Here is a 14,856-nt window from a genome sequence, read left to right as displayed (position 1 = left end):
GCCTCTTTCTCCCACTTGTTTCTGTACCTTCCTCTGCTACTGGTTAACCCAGGCCTGATCTTTACTTGTTCCTCCAAGGGTGGGATCCGGGTGTGTGTTGGGGGGGGGTTGCTCTGACCCTTAGACTATACTTCCCTTCCAGAATCAGGAATGGAACCCAGGAGTCCGGACTCTCAGCATCCCTCCTACTCTGACCACTAGACCCCCATCTCCCCCCACCTCCCAGCTGGGAATAGAACCCAGGAGTCCCGACCCAGGAGACAGCCCCCCCACAGCTGCTCTGGCAACACTACACTTGTGATCCCTGCACACAGGGCCTTGCCTGGCCCTCGGTGTAATTTAGAGCAGCCCTGAGGTTGCTCTAACTCATGCTCAGCTTCTCACAGCCCCATATGAGCTGGGGGAAGCAGAGACTAGCCAGAGCACAGTGGAGGCCCCAGGATGAGGGCTTTCTCAGGGGAATGTTTCCTGCCTGAATAGCATAAAGGAGCTGCACCGTCACTGAGAACCAGGCCCCAGGGGGTTATCCCTGCCCCACCATTCCCACTTGCTCCTGCTTTGCCTGATTTTAGCCACCTCTGGGGAAGAACATGGCAGCTGTTTAACAGCCCACAGCAACACCCCAGGCAATGCAGTGCTGGAGTACAATATACCCAGCCCCAAGGGAGTTGATGGAGGGAGAACACCATCTACCTCCAGTTGGGACTGGCCAGTATAACACCCCAAAAAGCACCAGGAGATTGTGACTGATCAGGTGCAGCCAGCACGCTTGGCGTCACCCCCACAGAAGGGAGAGCACCCCCTAAGGGGCACCTCCCCATTGCTTTCCAGGAGAAAGGTCTCCAGGTCACCAACCCTGCCTAATGTACCAGCCCGGCTCCGGGGAGGGGGTCACAGTCTATCCCCATTAGCCTTGTGGGCCAGTCCGGCTCTGGGGGAGGGGGCCAGGGTCTATCCCCGTTAGCCCTGCGGGCCAGCCCGGCTCCGGGGGAGGGGGCCAAGGTCTATCTCCACTAGCCCAGCAGCAGATCCCAAGAGGGACGCCCCAGGCAGGTTCCCTGCTGGTGATGAAGCCTGTGACTCCAGGAGGTGGCGATGCACATTGGGGCTGGCGAGATAACTCGTCTGTGCTTCCCAAGCCGCCCCCACCCCGATCCTCCCGCCCAGCTGTAAGGTCCTTGGTCTGGTGACTCACCTTCCGGCTGCCTTGGCAGAGCTGGGCCGTCAGCAGGACCAGAGCCAGGGCCAGTCCAGCCATGCAAAGCCTGGAGAGAAAACCAGAGACGCGGCCGTTAGCAAGAGGAGGTGCCCACCCTGCTGGCTCCAATGCCCAGCTCCCTTCGGCCGCTGTTAACCCCTCGCTCTCCTGGGAAGGGCTGGATTCCAGGCCACCCAGCCCCCCCATTATCCCGACACCTCACAGCTGCTAATGTTCAGAGATGGTTCCACACGCGAATCCAGGAGGAGAGGTGCCCAAATCCGCTCTTCACGGTAACACAGGGGTGTCTACCCGCTCCACCCCACCCCGGCTGGACGGCCCAGAATGGGTGAGACCCGTCTCCATGGGTCTCTGCTATCGGCCCATGTAATCCGTTGTACAGATTTTATCCAAACCAACCACAGCGCTGCTTTCTTGCCTTGTGGCTAGGAGCCCCTGTTTCTGCACCAGTGCCCACGTCCCAGTGATCAACAGCAACCCTACAATAACAAAGCAGACCAGAGGATCACAACGGTCCCTACTGGCCTTGGAGTCTGTGAAACTATAAAAGCAAGGCACCCTGCCACCGCAACCCTACCATAATAAACCTGCGCATGCTGCCCCTGTGCTCACCGGCAACCCTCCAACAACAAGCCTGCATAGGCAGCCCCAACGCCCAGGAGCAACCAGAAAATAACAAACCAGTATGCCCATGAGCAACTCTACAATAACAAACCCCTCGAGGACTCCAGCATTCGAAGCAGCACTCAGAAAAGCACCTCCAACTCAGGAACAATTTGGTGACAATTTCGTGTCACTAGCAACCTGGGTTGGATTTGAACCCGGAGCCCTGAGCCACCTCCCATTCCCACATTGCCTGGGGGTGGGGAAAGGCGGGGTTCGAACGGGCGGCCGCGTAGCAAGCAGCTCCCTACCCCAATCCCACCACGCTCCTTGACCAGCACTAGAGATGAACCAGCACCTTGGAGATGAAAAGTTCCCGTAATCCCAATTCCCAGGGGAGTCACTGCCGAAAAATTCAAACGGGGGGGAAGGCAAAGTTTGCTTTTCTAATAACCACGTCCAAAGTCTGGGGCTGGCAAAAAGCAGGGGCCACCATGGAGCATAGAGACCTATGAATAATCTGGAGGGGGCCCCAAACCCTCACCCCATGACCCCCGGAACTATCTGAACGGGGGCTCCCATTTGAACCAGTGACCTAGTTATTCTCCATTGTTGCCTCCTGAGTCATCCACTCTCCTCCCAGATGATGAGTTCACACAAATCGGCCAAGTATCTTCTCTCTCTTTTTTTTTTTTCTCCTCCAAACAGCAAAAGAGCTGCTCGTTGTCTTTCTGACCCGCTCGTCCCCACTCAAAGCCCCCACCACTCTCCAGGAAGAGCCCCCCTCGCTCCTTTCAGCACAAAAACGGGAACCAGAACTGCTCGTGAACCCTGAGTCAGCCGGGGGCGGCTGGGACAGCCTGGCAGCTACGGCGTCAGTCTGACAGAGCAAGGGCCGCTCTGGACAGCACATCTTCGCCTGAGGGTTGCAGGAGGGGGCTGCAGCTCCAGTGCAATGAGGCAGGAGCTGCCCCAGTGCCTGTCTCCGGCTGGCTGGACGTTACAAAGCCAACCGCTCCTCCCAAGAGAGTGGGAGTGCACCGTGCCCTCATGGCTAACGCACCAGCGAGAGCAGGGGTGGGCAAACTACGGCCCGGGGGCCGTATCCGGCCCTTCAAATGTTTTAATCCGGCCCTCAAGCTCCTGACGGGGAGCAGGGTCCAGGGCTTGCCCTGCTCCGCACATGCTGGGGCTCCATGTGGCTCCCAGACCCAGTGGCATGTCCTCCCTCCGGCTCCTATGCGTAGGGGCAGCTGGAGGGTTCCGCACGCTGCCCCGGCCCCAAGCGCTGCCCCCGCAGCTCTCATTGGCTGGGAACCATGAGCATTCATGGCCCACTGTACAATTTCCATACCCAGATGTGGCCCTTGGGCCAAAAAGTTTGCCCACCCCTGAGCTAGGGACTCAGAAGACCTGCCTTCTATTCCCAGCTCTACTGCTGCATGACCTCGGACAAGTCACAGCCCTGCTCCATGACTTAGTTTTCCCCCTCTTTAAAATGGGGCTAAGGTTATCGCCCTCCTTTGCAAAGAACTTGGGAGATCTATGGACATAAAATACTGGAGAGGCATCATTACGGTGACTAGACGAAAGACCCGGAGATAGAGGAGCTAGATGAGAACATGGGAAATAGAATGGTAAATCAGTGCCCCTCCTTCTTCCAAGACACCTGCTCCTTGACAGCCCCCTCAGCCCATGTCTCCTCCCCATGGACAGCAGGATGAGTGGTACATCCACCCCACAGCGGCACAGCTCCATAGTCTAGACTATCCCACCAGCGAGGGAAGAGGTTTCCCCCACCTCTGCGAGAGGCTGGAGAGTCAATAGAGGAATCCTTCTGTCGACGCAGCGGTGTCTGTCCCGGGGGCTAGTGCGATCGCAAGCGAGGGGTCCGTGGAGAGGCCTTTCCCAGTGAAATCCCGGTAGAAGCAGCATCAGGGAGGCAGCGATCAGTCACCTACCAGGGCAGCGATGAAGATCTAGGGCTAGGGCCCCTCTCAGCCCATTATTTGCTCTTTGGGGTCTGGAATTCCTGACCCTTTCCTGGACTTGCCAGATGATCCACCAGCCCGGCCAGGAACAGAGCGGGAATCCGGTGCCCAGGGTGACTCGCGCGGGGAGGTTGCAGCACCAGGCTGGGTTTCAGGGGCAGCCAGCAAAGGAGCGTGCAGTTTCACACCCAGGTGGCAGAAATGGCACCGGAGAGGCAGCAAACACAGCGAGAGGATGTAAAGAGCGGCCAGCTGGGCGGGTGACTGGAGAGTAAACCCGGGCTGGGCCAGTCCACGTCATGCATCAGGGGCCCTCATCGAGCTCTCGGCCAGCATCTGGAGTAATGCTAGTCGGTGCTTGTGACTCCTGCTGCAGCCAAGGGAGGGTTGGACACAGCCCCAGCGGCCTGCCCATGGTGTCTGGCCCGGAGCTGCCTGCAGAATCCCTGGCCTGGGAAATGAGGGGCGAGACCCCTGATCCTCCGCACACACTGAGGACGGGAGCCGGCCGAGGCCCCAGGGGTTAACCAGCTGGAGAGGGTACATCCTCCACAGCGTTCCTTCAGCCAGCAGCCTGGGAAAGCCAGCCCAGCCCTGCTCCGCCAGGCCATCAGGTCAAGGGCACGGGATATTTTCAGACTGGAGGAATGTGGCCAGTGGCCACACTTGGGCAGCACTTGGGGAAAAGTCGTTGTCCAAAGAAGACCGGAAAAGCTCTGCCTCAAGGGAATCCAACCCCCCCATCCAAGGTCTCTGATGGTGGACGAAACCGACGCAGACATTCCAGGAGGATTCGCACATCCGCCCACCGAGCCCCGAGTTCAAGGCTCCATCTTTCCCCCAGCAAGAGCTGGCGGCAGTGCGGGGGCCCCGAAGGCAGCCCAGAGAACTGAGGTGATCGCATTGCTTGATTATTCAGGGAAGCACCTGCAGCCAGAGCGGAGCAAATGTGGGATCCAGAGCTCAGGGTGCTGGGTTAAAATCAGTCTGATCAAGGAGTGATGCAGAGGTAAATTAAATTGATTCAGGGCAATGTTTTGATAAGCACCTAAGGGTACGTCTACACTCCAAAGGAAAACCTCAGAGCCCAAGTCAAGCAACCCAGGCTCGTGGGGCTTACACTGCATGGCTAAAAACAGCAGCGTAGACGCTCCTGCTCGGGCTGGAGCCTGGCCTCTGAGATTGTCCCCTCTCACTGGGTTTCAGAGCCCGGGTTCCAGCCCAAATGGGAGCGTCTACACGGCTATTTTTAGCCCTGCAGCCCGAGTCTCGCAAGCCCAAGTCAATTGATCCAGGCTCTGAGATTCAGTGCCACAGGTTTTTCTTTGCAGTGTAGATGTAACCTAACTGATTTAGGAGTCTAAATACCAATGTAATGCAGGCTCCTAAATCACTTAGGCACTGTTGACATTTTAGCCCTAAACTCATATTAAAATATCCTGAGATTCTAATTACAGTTCAGAATAAGATTCAGATCAAGTTTATTAAAACGCTGATTCAAATGATTAAGGTTCAAATTAAGATGAAGGGAGGACCCTGCAAACCCTTAAGCCTGTTTAACTTTACAGTCTCGTTCATTTAAATGGGAACGCCCACGTACATAAAACGAAGCTCTTGTGAACATCTCTCCAGGATCAGGGCCTAAAATCCAAATCCAGAGTAGAATTCAGATTACATTTATTCAAAGTAACATTCAAATGAGACGTATTCAAATTAAGACTAAGAATCAAGTTCTGATTCCAGTTACGATTCATTTTAAATGTATTCCAATTAAGATGCAGGATTCAAATTCGATTCATTCAGATTCAAATTAAGATGTGTGGTTTTGATTATAGATTCCTAGCTTCTAAAGCCAGACGGGACCACTTTCGTCTGCCCTCCCACATAACACAGGCCAGAGAACTGCCCTGAATTAAATCCTGTTTGAACTCGAGCGTGTATTTTAGAACAACAGCCAATTTTAAATTGCCACTGCTGGTGAATGCTCCTCCACCCTTGGGAAATGTATTCATGTTCAGATTAAAAATCTGGATTCGGAGTAGATTCAGATTCTAATTCTGATTCAGATTAAAGTCTCAAATTCAGAGCCTCAGACTGACCGCCTGGCGCGCTTATCCCAGCCGAACCCTCCCCTCTTTCTCCTCCGAGGTGCCCCTGTTAGATCTCATTCAGCTTCGGGCAATGGTCTCCGGCAGGGAATTGGTGGCAAAGCCCAGTCCCCAGCCGGAAGCCGGGTGCGAGCCAGGAGGACTAAAGATTGCTGGTCTTTTCAAGCGCTGTCGACACAGATGAACTCTCTCGCGCTCTGTGTTTATTATTGTTTCCCCCGCCTTGGACGGGGAGTTGCAGGCGCGTCGAGCCATGGTCTGAAAGGTCGGCTTGTTCGAGAGAGCTCCTGGGAGCTGCTCCACCACCTCGGCAGGGTTGGAATTAAGTAGCCGCGGCCCTTGGCCCTGACCTCCCCTGGAGAGGGCGCCTTCTTCAGTGTCTCATCTGCTCCCAGCCTGAGAAGCACCCCAGGCCAACGTGGAGCCGAGATCTCTGCGTCTCAGAGCCCGAGCAGCAAACCATTCAAGGGTCCCAAATGGCTGATGATGTGGTATCACGACATGCCTCCCTTCGTGCTCTGACTCCTGGTCCCATAGCAGGACTCCCACTAGAAAGTCAACGCCAGAACATTTCCCATGCACCTCCACTCCGCACTCAGGCACCAGCCCTTCTGCCGCTGCTCACACGATCCTGCAATCCGGCTGCTCCTGGGTTAAACAGCTCAGGATGGTAGCGCAGGGTCTAAGGAGAACTCATCCCATGAGCTAGAAGAATCTGATTTACCCCAGTGTAAATGTGATCAGTCAGGCTCAGGGTTGGACAGCGGCTCTCAGAAACTCCCTGGGTCTCATTCTCTGCTGCCCGGCAGCCTGTGCTGTCATTTACACCCATGCAGATTCAGATTCAGCAGAGATCTACTGAGGATCTGGCCCCAGTTCTGCTCGCCATCCTGGCTACAGCTGGGCCCTCTGGGCTGTCAGGGCAAGTTCCACGGCATTTACCAGGAACGCGAAGGGAGCTAGAGGCGAAGGAATGCAGCCAGGGAAGGACACAGCCCAAGCTAGGAGGCCAGCGGACACTTTCTGGGTCACCATCTCAGCACCAGGAGACATTGTGGAGCCGACCAGCCCAGCTTGAGCAGCATCAGACCACACGGGCCAGGTGCTGAGCATGGAGTTCGCCAGCAAACAGGTCCCCGCATGCAGTGTGGCGCTCAATCTCAGCCCGACACGGAGCATGGGATGCTCGGCGTCGCAGTTTCCCGTGGGCTCTAGTTTAATCTGCGGCCCCTCCACGGGCCCCTTAGCTCCAAGCGATGCCAGAGGCACGGCTGCCCATTTCATCTCGCAGGGACGTGCGTCGTGCTGGGCACCGGGGGCTCGGGGCTGCGTCCCAGCAGGGAAGCTCCCACATCCCTGAGGCAGAAGTGAGCTGAATTTGCTTCACCCCCACGCTGGTAGCTGGTGGTCCCTTTTTTGGTGCATTTTGTGCCCTTGTCACGGCAACGATGCGACTACATTGGTGCGGGCCGGTCTCCTTTCCCGTCCCCGTCCCGTTCTAGAACTGGTCAGCAGCAAAATCAAAGCTTGGATCTGCAGCACGGTCTTACGCTATAGCAGCAACTCCACTAGCTAGCAACAACAGCAGGCTTTTATCCTTTAGCTGCACCAGCCCCCAGAGGGAGAGATGGGGGCACGTACCCAGTCTTTTAGGCTGCCCCTATATAATAGGACACTAACTGTTTGCCAAGCCACTGCCTTGGCCTCACTTCCAACCCCCTCATAAAACTCACTCCTGCAAACCTTACAAGAAGTGAGATTTAAAGGGAAGCCACCACCATGTGTCCATGCCCTAGAGCCAATCCAGAGCCCCAGGGACTGGCGGATCTGTTGTGATTTCAGTGGGCTTTGGATCTAAGTGGCCACATGAGCCTATTAATCCTCCCTGATCTTTACCTTCTTCCCTTCACCCTGGTTTTTGGTCTGTTTATGACCCTTGCATTATGCTCCGTGGGACCAGGACTGAACCAGAGGCATTTAGCACCCGGCAGGCTTGTGTGTCCAATCAATGTTGTAAAATTCCCTGTGAACACCTAGGATCCCTGCCTTGCAGACCCAGCCAGCTGGGAGCATCTTTCTGTTCTTGGGGGGGAACGGCCTTAACAGGGGGCGGACCCACATTTGTCATGTCTCAAAGACCCTCGGTCTGGCTGGCTCAGCTGACAAGTAAAAGGACGGGCTTTCTACCCACCATCCCCACACCTTCCCCCAGGCTCGTAAGAATCACGCCACGTTCTGTGTGGTTTACGCGCCATCCCGCACGTAACCCTGACCTGGAGGGGCTGAGACAGAACTGAACCCACCTGATCCTGAAGCTGGGCTGGGCTAATGGTAACAGACAGAGGCCAGCTCCCTTCCCCAGAGCTGAGATGGCTCTGGGGGGCTAGCAAGATAAATATTAATCTGTGTCACTAAAGGAGCTCTGGTTCTACATGTGCTCACACACGTGTGCACACACTCGCACGCCAATGTCTGGATAAGAAGGGGCCATCAGTTGTCACTTTTCTGACCACGGCCACCCAGTAATGCCCAGGAAGTAGGAGCTGGGGCGTGGTGAGGGAGAAGAGAGGAGTTGCCCCAGCAGATCAGACTGTCGGCTCGTCACGTCTGGCATCCCTGCCTCCGGCAATGGCCGAGACCTGATGCTCCAAACAAAGGAAATAAAAAACATTCCACACTGCACCTGGCTGACTGTGCAGCGTGGAACGTGGGGTGGTGAGGAAGGAGGGAATTCCCTCCTGACCCCAGCAGGTGGTCACTTGCCACCCTGAAGCCTGAGATCTGATTAACCATGTTACCTGAGCTCGCATGGCTTACATGCATGGGCCAGTGAATGGGACACGGGCTGGGAGGCAGAGAGCACAGGAGGAAGGATGGTCTAGTGATTAGGACAGTAGCATGGGATTTGGGTTGGCTGGGCTGGACTGCCTGCTCTGACACAGCCTCTCTGTGTGACCTTGGGCAAGTCCCTTAGCTGCTCTGTGCCGCAGTTTCCCATCTGTACAGTGGGGATAGTAGTACCGCCCTGCCTCTGGGGGATTGTGAGATAAACGCATTGCAGACTGTGAGTTGCTCAGAGAGATTATTTCTGGCTCTGCCCTTGACTCACTTGGTGTGCTTGAGCAAAGTGCTGTCCCTCTAGCTGTAAAGTGAGGGATGACGGTGGCTGGACCCCTATGGACACAGTAAGCCATATAAATAAACTGAGCAGGGGTTGGCTCTACTGCCTGCAGCAGTGAGTTCCACAGATTGACTGAAGTCCCTGTGCATTGGATTCCAGGTCTTTCTCTTTCCCACTTCACAACATCTAAACCTACAGAGAAGCCCAGGGACTATACCTCCTTACCTGCTGATCCAGCCTCCATGCACAGATCCCATCCTGCCTCAGTTCCTTCCTTTGAAGTGGAAGCTCCTTGCTTTACTTCTTCAAATGACCTCCTCTTCTTCTCAGCATCTGGGCTGTCCTGAGAGTCTTTTTAAGGCGTCCTTGCCTCCCTGCGTAAAAATAGTAAGAGACAAAAGTCAATTGTTACATAAACCCTTTACCTCCACCTTAAATATTGACGGCACGTCCAGGCAATTCTGGTTTTAAGGGTGGCTCTGTTCTTAAACCTAACACTGAATCCCTTAGGGACATTTCATAATCAAAGAACCAGCTGCATGGGAGAAGCATCATTGCAAATGTGGCTCTCTGCTGGAAAGAACTGGGAACTGCTCGCTGTGTGTCTTAGACGCCACACTGCAGTGAAGATTCTCCATTAGCTCAGGTGGCAGAGGCCTGTGCTTTCAGAGAAGGAGGATGGGATTGTTGTGAGGTTCCCAGCCATCTCAGATGCAGCATTGCCAGCCCCCAAGCATTCAAACACCAGGAGACAGGCCTTCAAAAAATCACGAGATTGAAACAAAATAATGAACTCGGGGATCTTGTTATTTCCTTTCTGGGTTTAGAGCCTTTGTTGGGGGGGGTCACATGTTCCAGCTTTTCTCTCCAACTGTGCAGGTTAGGAAATGTCTTTTCTTATTGAAATACAAGCTGAGAGCTCATCATCACCTGACTCCAGGAGCTGGGGCTTTGAGGAAAACGACAAATCTCGCGAGACTCCCAGTAAAATCCCAAGAACTGGTGCCCCGCCAGTGGCGGCTGTGATTCTCAGAGGGAACGCGTCTATCCATTGTCACGCCTCTTAGCACAGCGGGGGTCGCTCAGTGCAGCTGCCCCTCGTGGAGGGAGGGTTTCAATGGGACGGGTGCTTACAAAGCGTGGGATTTTCACAGGAACCTATAGGAATCAATGCCCAAATCCTACTGAAGTGAGAGTTAGGCACCGGACTCCCTTAATCTCCTTTGGAATTCCACGCCTAAATTGCCATCAGTGAGTACGGTGACCCATGCCTCAGGGGCGGAGAGGCATCACCAGGATAAAGCGGAGACCAGGCTAGATCCCAGGGACGACTTCCAGACTGTGAGATCTCTGAGACGGCAGAACGGCTCGCCTGAGGAACACTGAACAGCAGCTGGGAAATATCTTCCACAAGGGTCACTCCAGGGTGCAGGCCCCCTGGCAGACTGGATGGGACGGGCTCATCCCATCTCAAACATGGGCTTTATTGAGACACCTCCGGAGGATCCAAGCCCAGGCTGGGGCGGGCAGGTCTCCTGGGGACGGGATCAGCTTCTGCCCTACCCCGGCTCAAGAACAGCTGCTTGTGGATCGGTTGCCTCTTGTCAACGTCCCACAAGGTCATCAGAAAGGGGGGCCAGGGGCTAAGGTCTCGTGTGCAGTCTCCATGGGCCAGTTCAGCCCTCGGGCTTTCCACTGAGGCCACTAGACTGGGGGGCAATTAACAGCCACCCTCACCAGCATTCGTCTCCCCGGGAACTGGACCCACCCGACCTGTTCGAGAACAAGGGCACCTGACTGTCCCTCCTGCTGGCTACTGCTGCTCTGGGCTGGTGTCGAACAGGTAACCTAGGGAGATGGGCACTGCAGCCCCTTCTCAACCCACTGAGCCACCCAGCCCCTGCCCCAGAGCCAGGGCCCGTCAGGACCGTGTTATACAGAGGGGAGGTCCAAACCAAAGTCAGGGCTGCTGCTCTCCCAGATGGTCCCATCCAGGGAGGTACCGGGCAGTGCAACACACAAGCTCGGCTCTCCCACCAGCCTTTGAAATAAGGACTTTCTCTTAGATCGAAGTTCAGCACAACCCTGAGACTTTGCCCCCTGGTTCTACCCAGAGCAATTGCCAGGAGAATCCCCGCTGTGTCAGGATCCTGGGGGAAAGCCTGGCCCCAGCCCCTCGAGGCAGGACGCTGTCAGCCCGGGCTGGAGGCTTCTTTCTTGGCCTGTGTGTTTTGTGGAAGGAATCTGGGCAGCTGGCAACACGCTGCAGCCAGTGGGACAAAGTCGGTCACCGCACAGCGGGAGCCAGCAGCCCAGAGCAAGCCGAGATGTCCACAGGCGGAGGTGCGCGCACCCCCCCACACACACACAACCCCCCCACACACACACTGCACACGCAGACCCACTTCTGCTTCCACGCACAGAGCTGCGTACCCAGCCCAGAGACACAGCGCGCGTGGACACCCCGCCTTGTACGCTCTGCGCCCCATGTCACCATTCCCACCCCCCCGTGCAGAGTGGGGGGGCTCTGGCGCTCGCCAGGCAGGACGGCAGCTTGCACGCCCCCAGAGTTCCCGTCCCTGCAGGGCCGAGGCCCCGTCCCCCGGCTGCGGGGGAGGATGGCTGCGCACTGTTCAACTGTCCTGATAAAGAATTCCCCCTGCAAAGCCCGAACAGTTCCTTCCTCCGCTTGGGGCCATTGCTCCTTACGCAGGCTAATTCCATCCTTCCTTTAGATGGCTCCCTGGGCGGCATTTATAAGCTTTGATCACTTCCCCGGAGACTCCAGCGTTCTCAGGACTAGGAGTTTAACCCCTTCCATCCCTCCTGTTAGGTTTCACCACCCAGCCTTGAAATCATCTTCCATCACCTTGGGCTGAGGAGCTCCAGATGGGCTGGCACTGGGACTACCTGCCCCCCCCCCCCCCCGCTTCCATATGACCCCCCTCTGCACCCATCCGGGAAGAGCACGTCTCCGAGTCAGTCCCTGGAGCACTTCCTGATAAGCTCTGCTCTGTTTACATGGCTGCGCCACTGAAGCCAATAGGGTCCCGCTGGATTTCGCCCGGGGTCAGGGAGATCAGAACCGATCCCCACTAGATCTCGGGTGCACTGTGTCCAGGGCCCTGTCCCCCTGCGCCTGTCCTCTGGCTGAGCGGTTGTGCATTCCTCAGCACCGGATGCAGACTCGGGGCCCCATCCTGATTTCAGCGGCACTAGTGTAACACCACTGTCGCCCACGGGACTCGGGCGCGGGAGGGTGGGGTCAGGCCCTGGATTGCAGGTGAACCAACTCCTCCCTCTAGTGATGGTTGAGAGAGACAAGGTGGGGGAGGTAATATCCTTTATTGCAGTGGTTCTCAACCAGGGGTTCAGGGGCCCCTGGGGGGCCACGAGCAGGTGTCAGGGGGGCCGCCAAGCAGGGCCAGGATTAGATTTGCTGGGGCCCAGGGCCGAAAGCTGAAGCCGCCACCCAGGGCTGAAGCCGAAGATTGAGCAACTTAACTTCACGGAGCCCGAGGAGACATGGGGCCCCAGGCAATTGCCCTGCTTGCTACCCCCTAATGCTGGCCCTGGCTTTTATGTACAGTTGTTGTGGCAGAGATGAGCAGTGGAGTTTTTAATAGTATCTTGGGGGACCCTCAGAGAGAATAAGGTTGAGAACCTCGGCTTCATTGGACCAACGTCTGTTGGTGAGAGAGAGAAACGTTCGGGTTGAAGAAGATGAGAGTTTGTCTCTTTCACCATCAGAAGCTGGATCCAAACAAAGATATCTCCTCACCCACCTCGTCTCTCTCATATCCCGGGACCGGCACTGCAGACAACCGTCGGCTGTTGTCGCATGGTGGCACCTAGATGCCCCTCGCGCTGAGCACTGCATGAACAGAGCAAGAGACAGTCCCTGCCCCGACGAGGACCAGACCAGGCAGGCTCTTATCTTGCATCTCAATTGCTGCAACCTTCTCCTCTCTGGCCCGGACAGATACAGTCTGGCCTCGCTCAGAGCCATTCACGAGGCTGTTGCAAAGACGGTTTTCCTAGCCCGTCGCTTGGCCCTACTCTGCATCCCTCCACTGGCTGCCTCTTCTCCATCGCATCAAAGGTCGGCTACTTGCCTTCACTTTCAGGGCCCTTCCCGGCCTGGCCCCTCCCTCCCTAGCATCTCTCCCGTGCCCTCGAGATGTCGACCCACGATCCCAGCCTCTGTCGCCCACGTGATGCGCAGGCAAATGAGCCCCTTTGTCCTTCCTCCCCTGCTGCTCCTCACGCCGACGGGGAAGCTCCCTGTCAACATCCACAAAATTATCTGCTTCTAAACCCTCTTAAAACGCTACTTAACCAGGGTGACTCCAAAGCACCCGAGACTAGCCAGGCTGCTGCTGTGCCATCCCCACCGGCCGCCACACTGACCACAATCGTCTCGTCGTTTCCCTGTGCTCGCCCACCCGGCTGGCTGTCCCCAGCCATTGCAAGCTCCTTGGGGCAGAGACTGGCTTTTTGTCCTGCGTGTGGTTCTTCCTCTCTGTTTTTTTTTGGGGTGGGGGGGCGGTGCGGTTCTGGAAGGACTGAAAAAGTGGTGGGGGGGGACAAGTTTGCTTCAGCCGGCCCTCCATTATGGTGGAGGCGGGGCCAGGCCAAATCTGAATGAGTGGCGTTGCAACCTGGTGCATGAGGTCACAATGCCACATAAATTTGGCCCAGCCACCCCTATGTGGCTAAGCAAAGGGGCTTTGCTGGGATGCCACCTGGCTGTGGTCAGGGGCCAAGGAGGGGGACCTGCCCCCCTCCTCCGTTGCACCCCGCTGAGTTCAGGTTCTCAGAAGTAGGAGGACGATGGTCCTTTGGCTTCCCATCTCTAGCACCCAGGGGTGCAAGGGAATTCAGAATCCAGCCCCATTAGACAATTTCTCTTCCTGGGTCTTGTGCTGTTATGTTTAGGTTCCCAAAATGACGAGGGGAGGGGGAGGGGGGAGTGCAACTGTTTCCATAACAACCACAAATGTTTTTGTTGCTTTTAAAAATAAACCCCATGGTCACATTTCTATTTGCATTCAACTCCCTATTTAAAAAGTCATCCATGTAAATCCACGCCCCAAACGTGGGGCTGACACTCCACATCGCTGGCTTAGATTCTGCAGTCAGTTACTCTCGGGTAAAATCAGACCAGCTCCCCTCGGCCTCTGGCCATTTCACTGCAAAAACAAGGTGCGTTTTTATATTGAGCTGGCTGGGAATTTTGAGACAAAACAATTTTTTTGTTGAAAAATGTTGATTCACCAAAACCGAACCTGTCTGCAGGAAAAGGTCCATTTCCACCAATTTCCTGACATGAAAAACACTTGGGGAAAAGTTTCAAAATCTCTCATTTTGCTGCTCTTGGAACCCAAATTTGGGGTTTGGTGGTTCGAAATGTAACTTAATTTATACTAAAGAAAGGTTAAAAAGGGCCCAAATTGAAATTAAATTTTTCAATCGACACAAACCAAAAATGTTTTCAGTTTGTAAACATTGTTGCAATTCCGATGTCTCATCCGGAGTTTGGCTGGGAATATTTTAAAACACTCATGACACAGAGCTAGCTGTCTCAGTGTACAATCCTAGCAGAGACAGGGCTCAGGGGTTTTTACCTGCATGTAGCTAGCCCAGGTAAACTCCAGATGGGGAGTATATTATTGAGCCTGATTAGCTCCATCAGGATAAAACCATTCCTGCCCTGTCCACTAGGATCTTATACCAAGATCCTATCTTGAGATAAACCACAGCTTCCTGTCATGAAGACAAGAGCCTGATTCCCATTTACAACACTCTGGCAGA

The 14,856-nt window shown here is 55.4% G+C and overlaps 1 protein-coding gene across 4 annotated transcripts in view; it reads right to left on the bottom strand.

The window, feature by feature from the left end:
• ADAMTSL4 (ADAMTS like 4) overlaps window positions 1-14,856 on the bottom strand; it is a 59,959-nt gene that overhangs the window by 34,060 nt on the left and 11,043 nt on the right. For all 4 annotated transcript variants that reach the window (XM_073322868.2, XM_073322869.2, XM_073322865.2 and 1 more), the window contains 2 exons: window positions 9,268-9,416; window positions 1,196-1,265 (listed from right to left, as the gene is read on the bottom strand). In XM_073322868.2, coding sequence (XP_073178969.1) covers window positions 1,196-1,265; window positions 9,268-9,299 — 102 coding nt within the window. In that variant the 5' untranslated portion in view covers window positions 9,300-9,416. The remainder of the gene's footprint in view (window positions 1-1,195; window positions 1,266-9,267; window positions 9,417-14,856) is intronic.

The sequence above is a fragment of the Lepidochelys kempii genome, chromosome 24 (genome assembly GCF_965140285.1).
Source record: "Lepidochelys kempii isolate rLepKem1 chromosome 24, rLepKem1.hap1, whole genome shotgun sequence".
NCBI lineage: Eukaryota > Metazoa > Chordata > Testudines > Cheloniidae > Lepidochelys > Lepidochelys kempii.
Note: the sequence above shows the minus strand (reverse complement) of the source record. Positions and strands in the feature narration are given on the sequence as shown.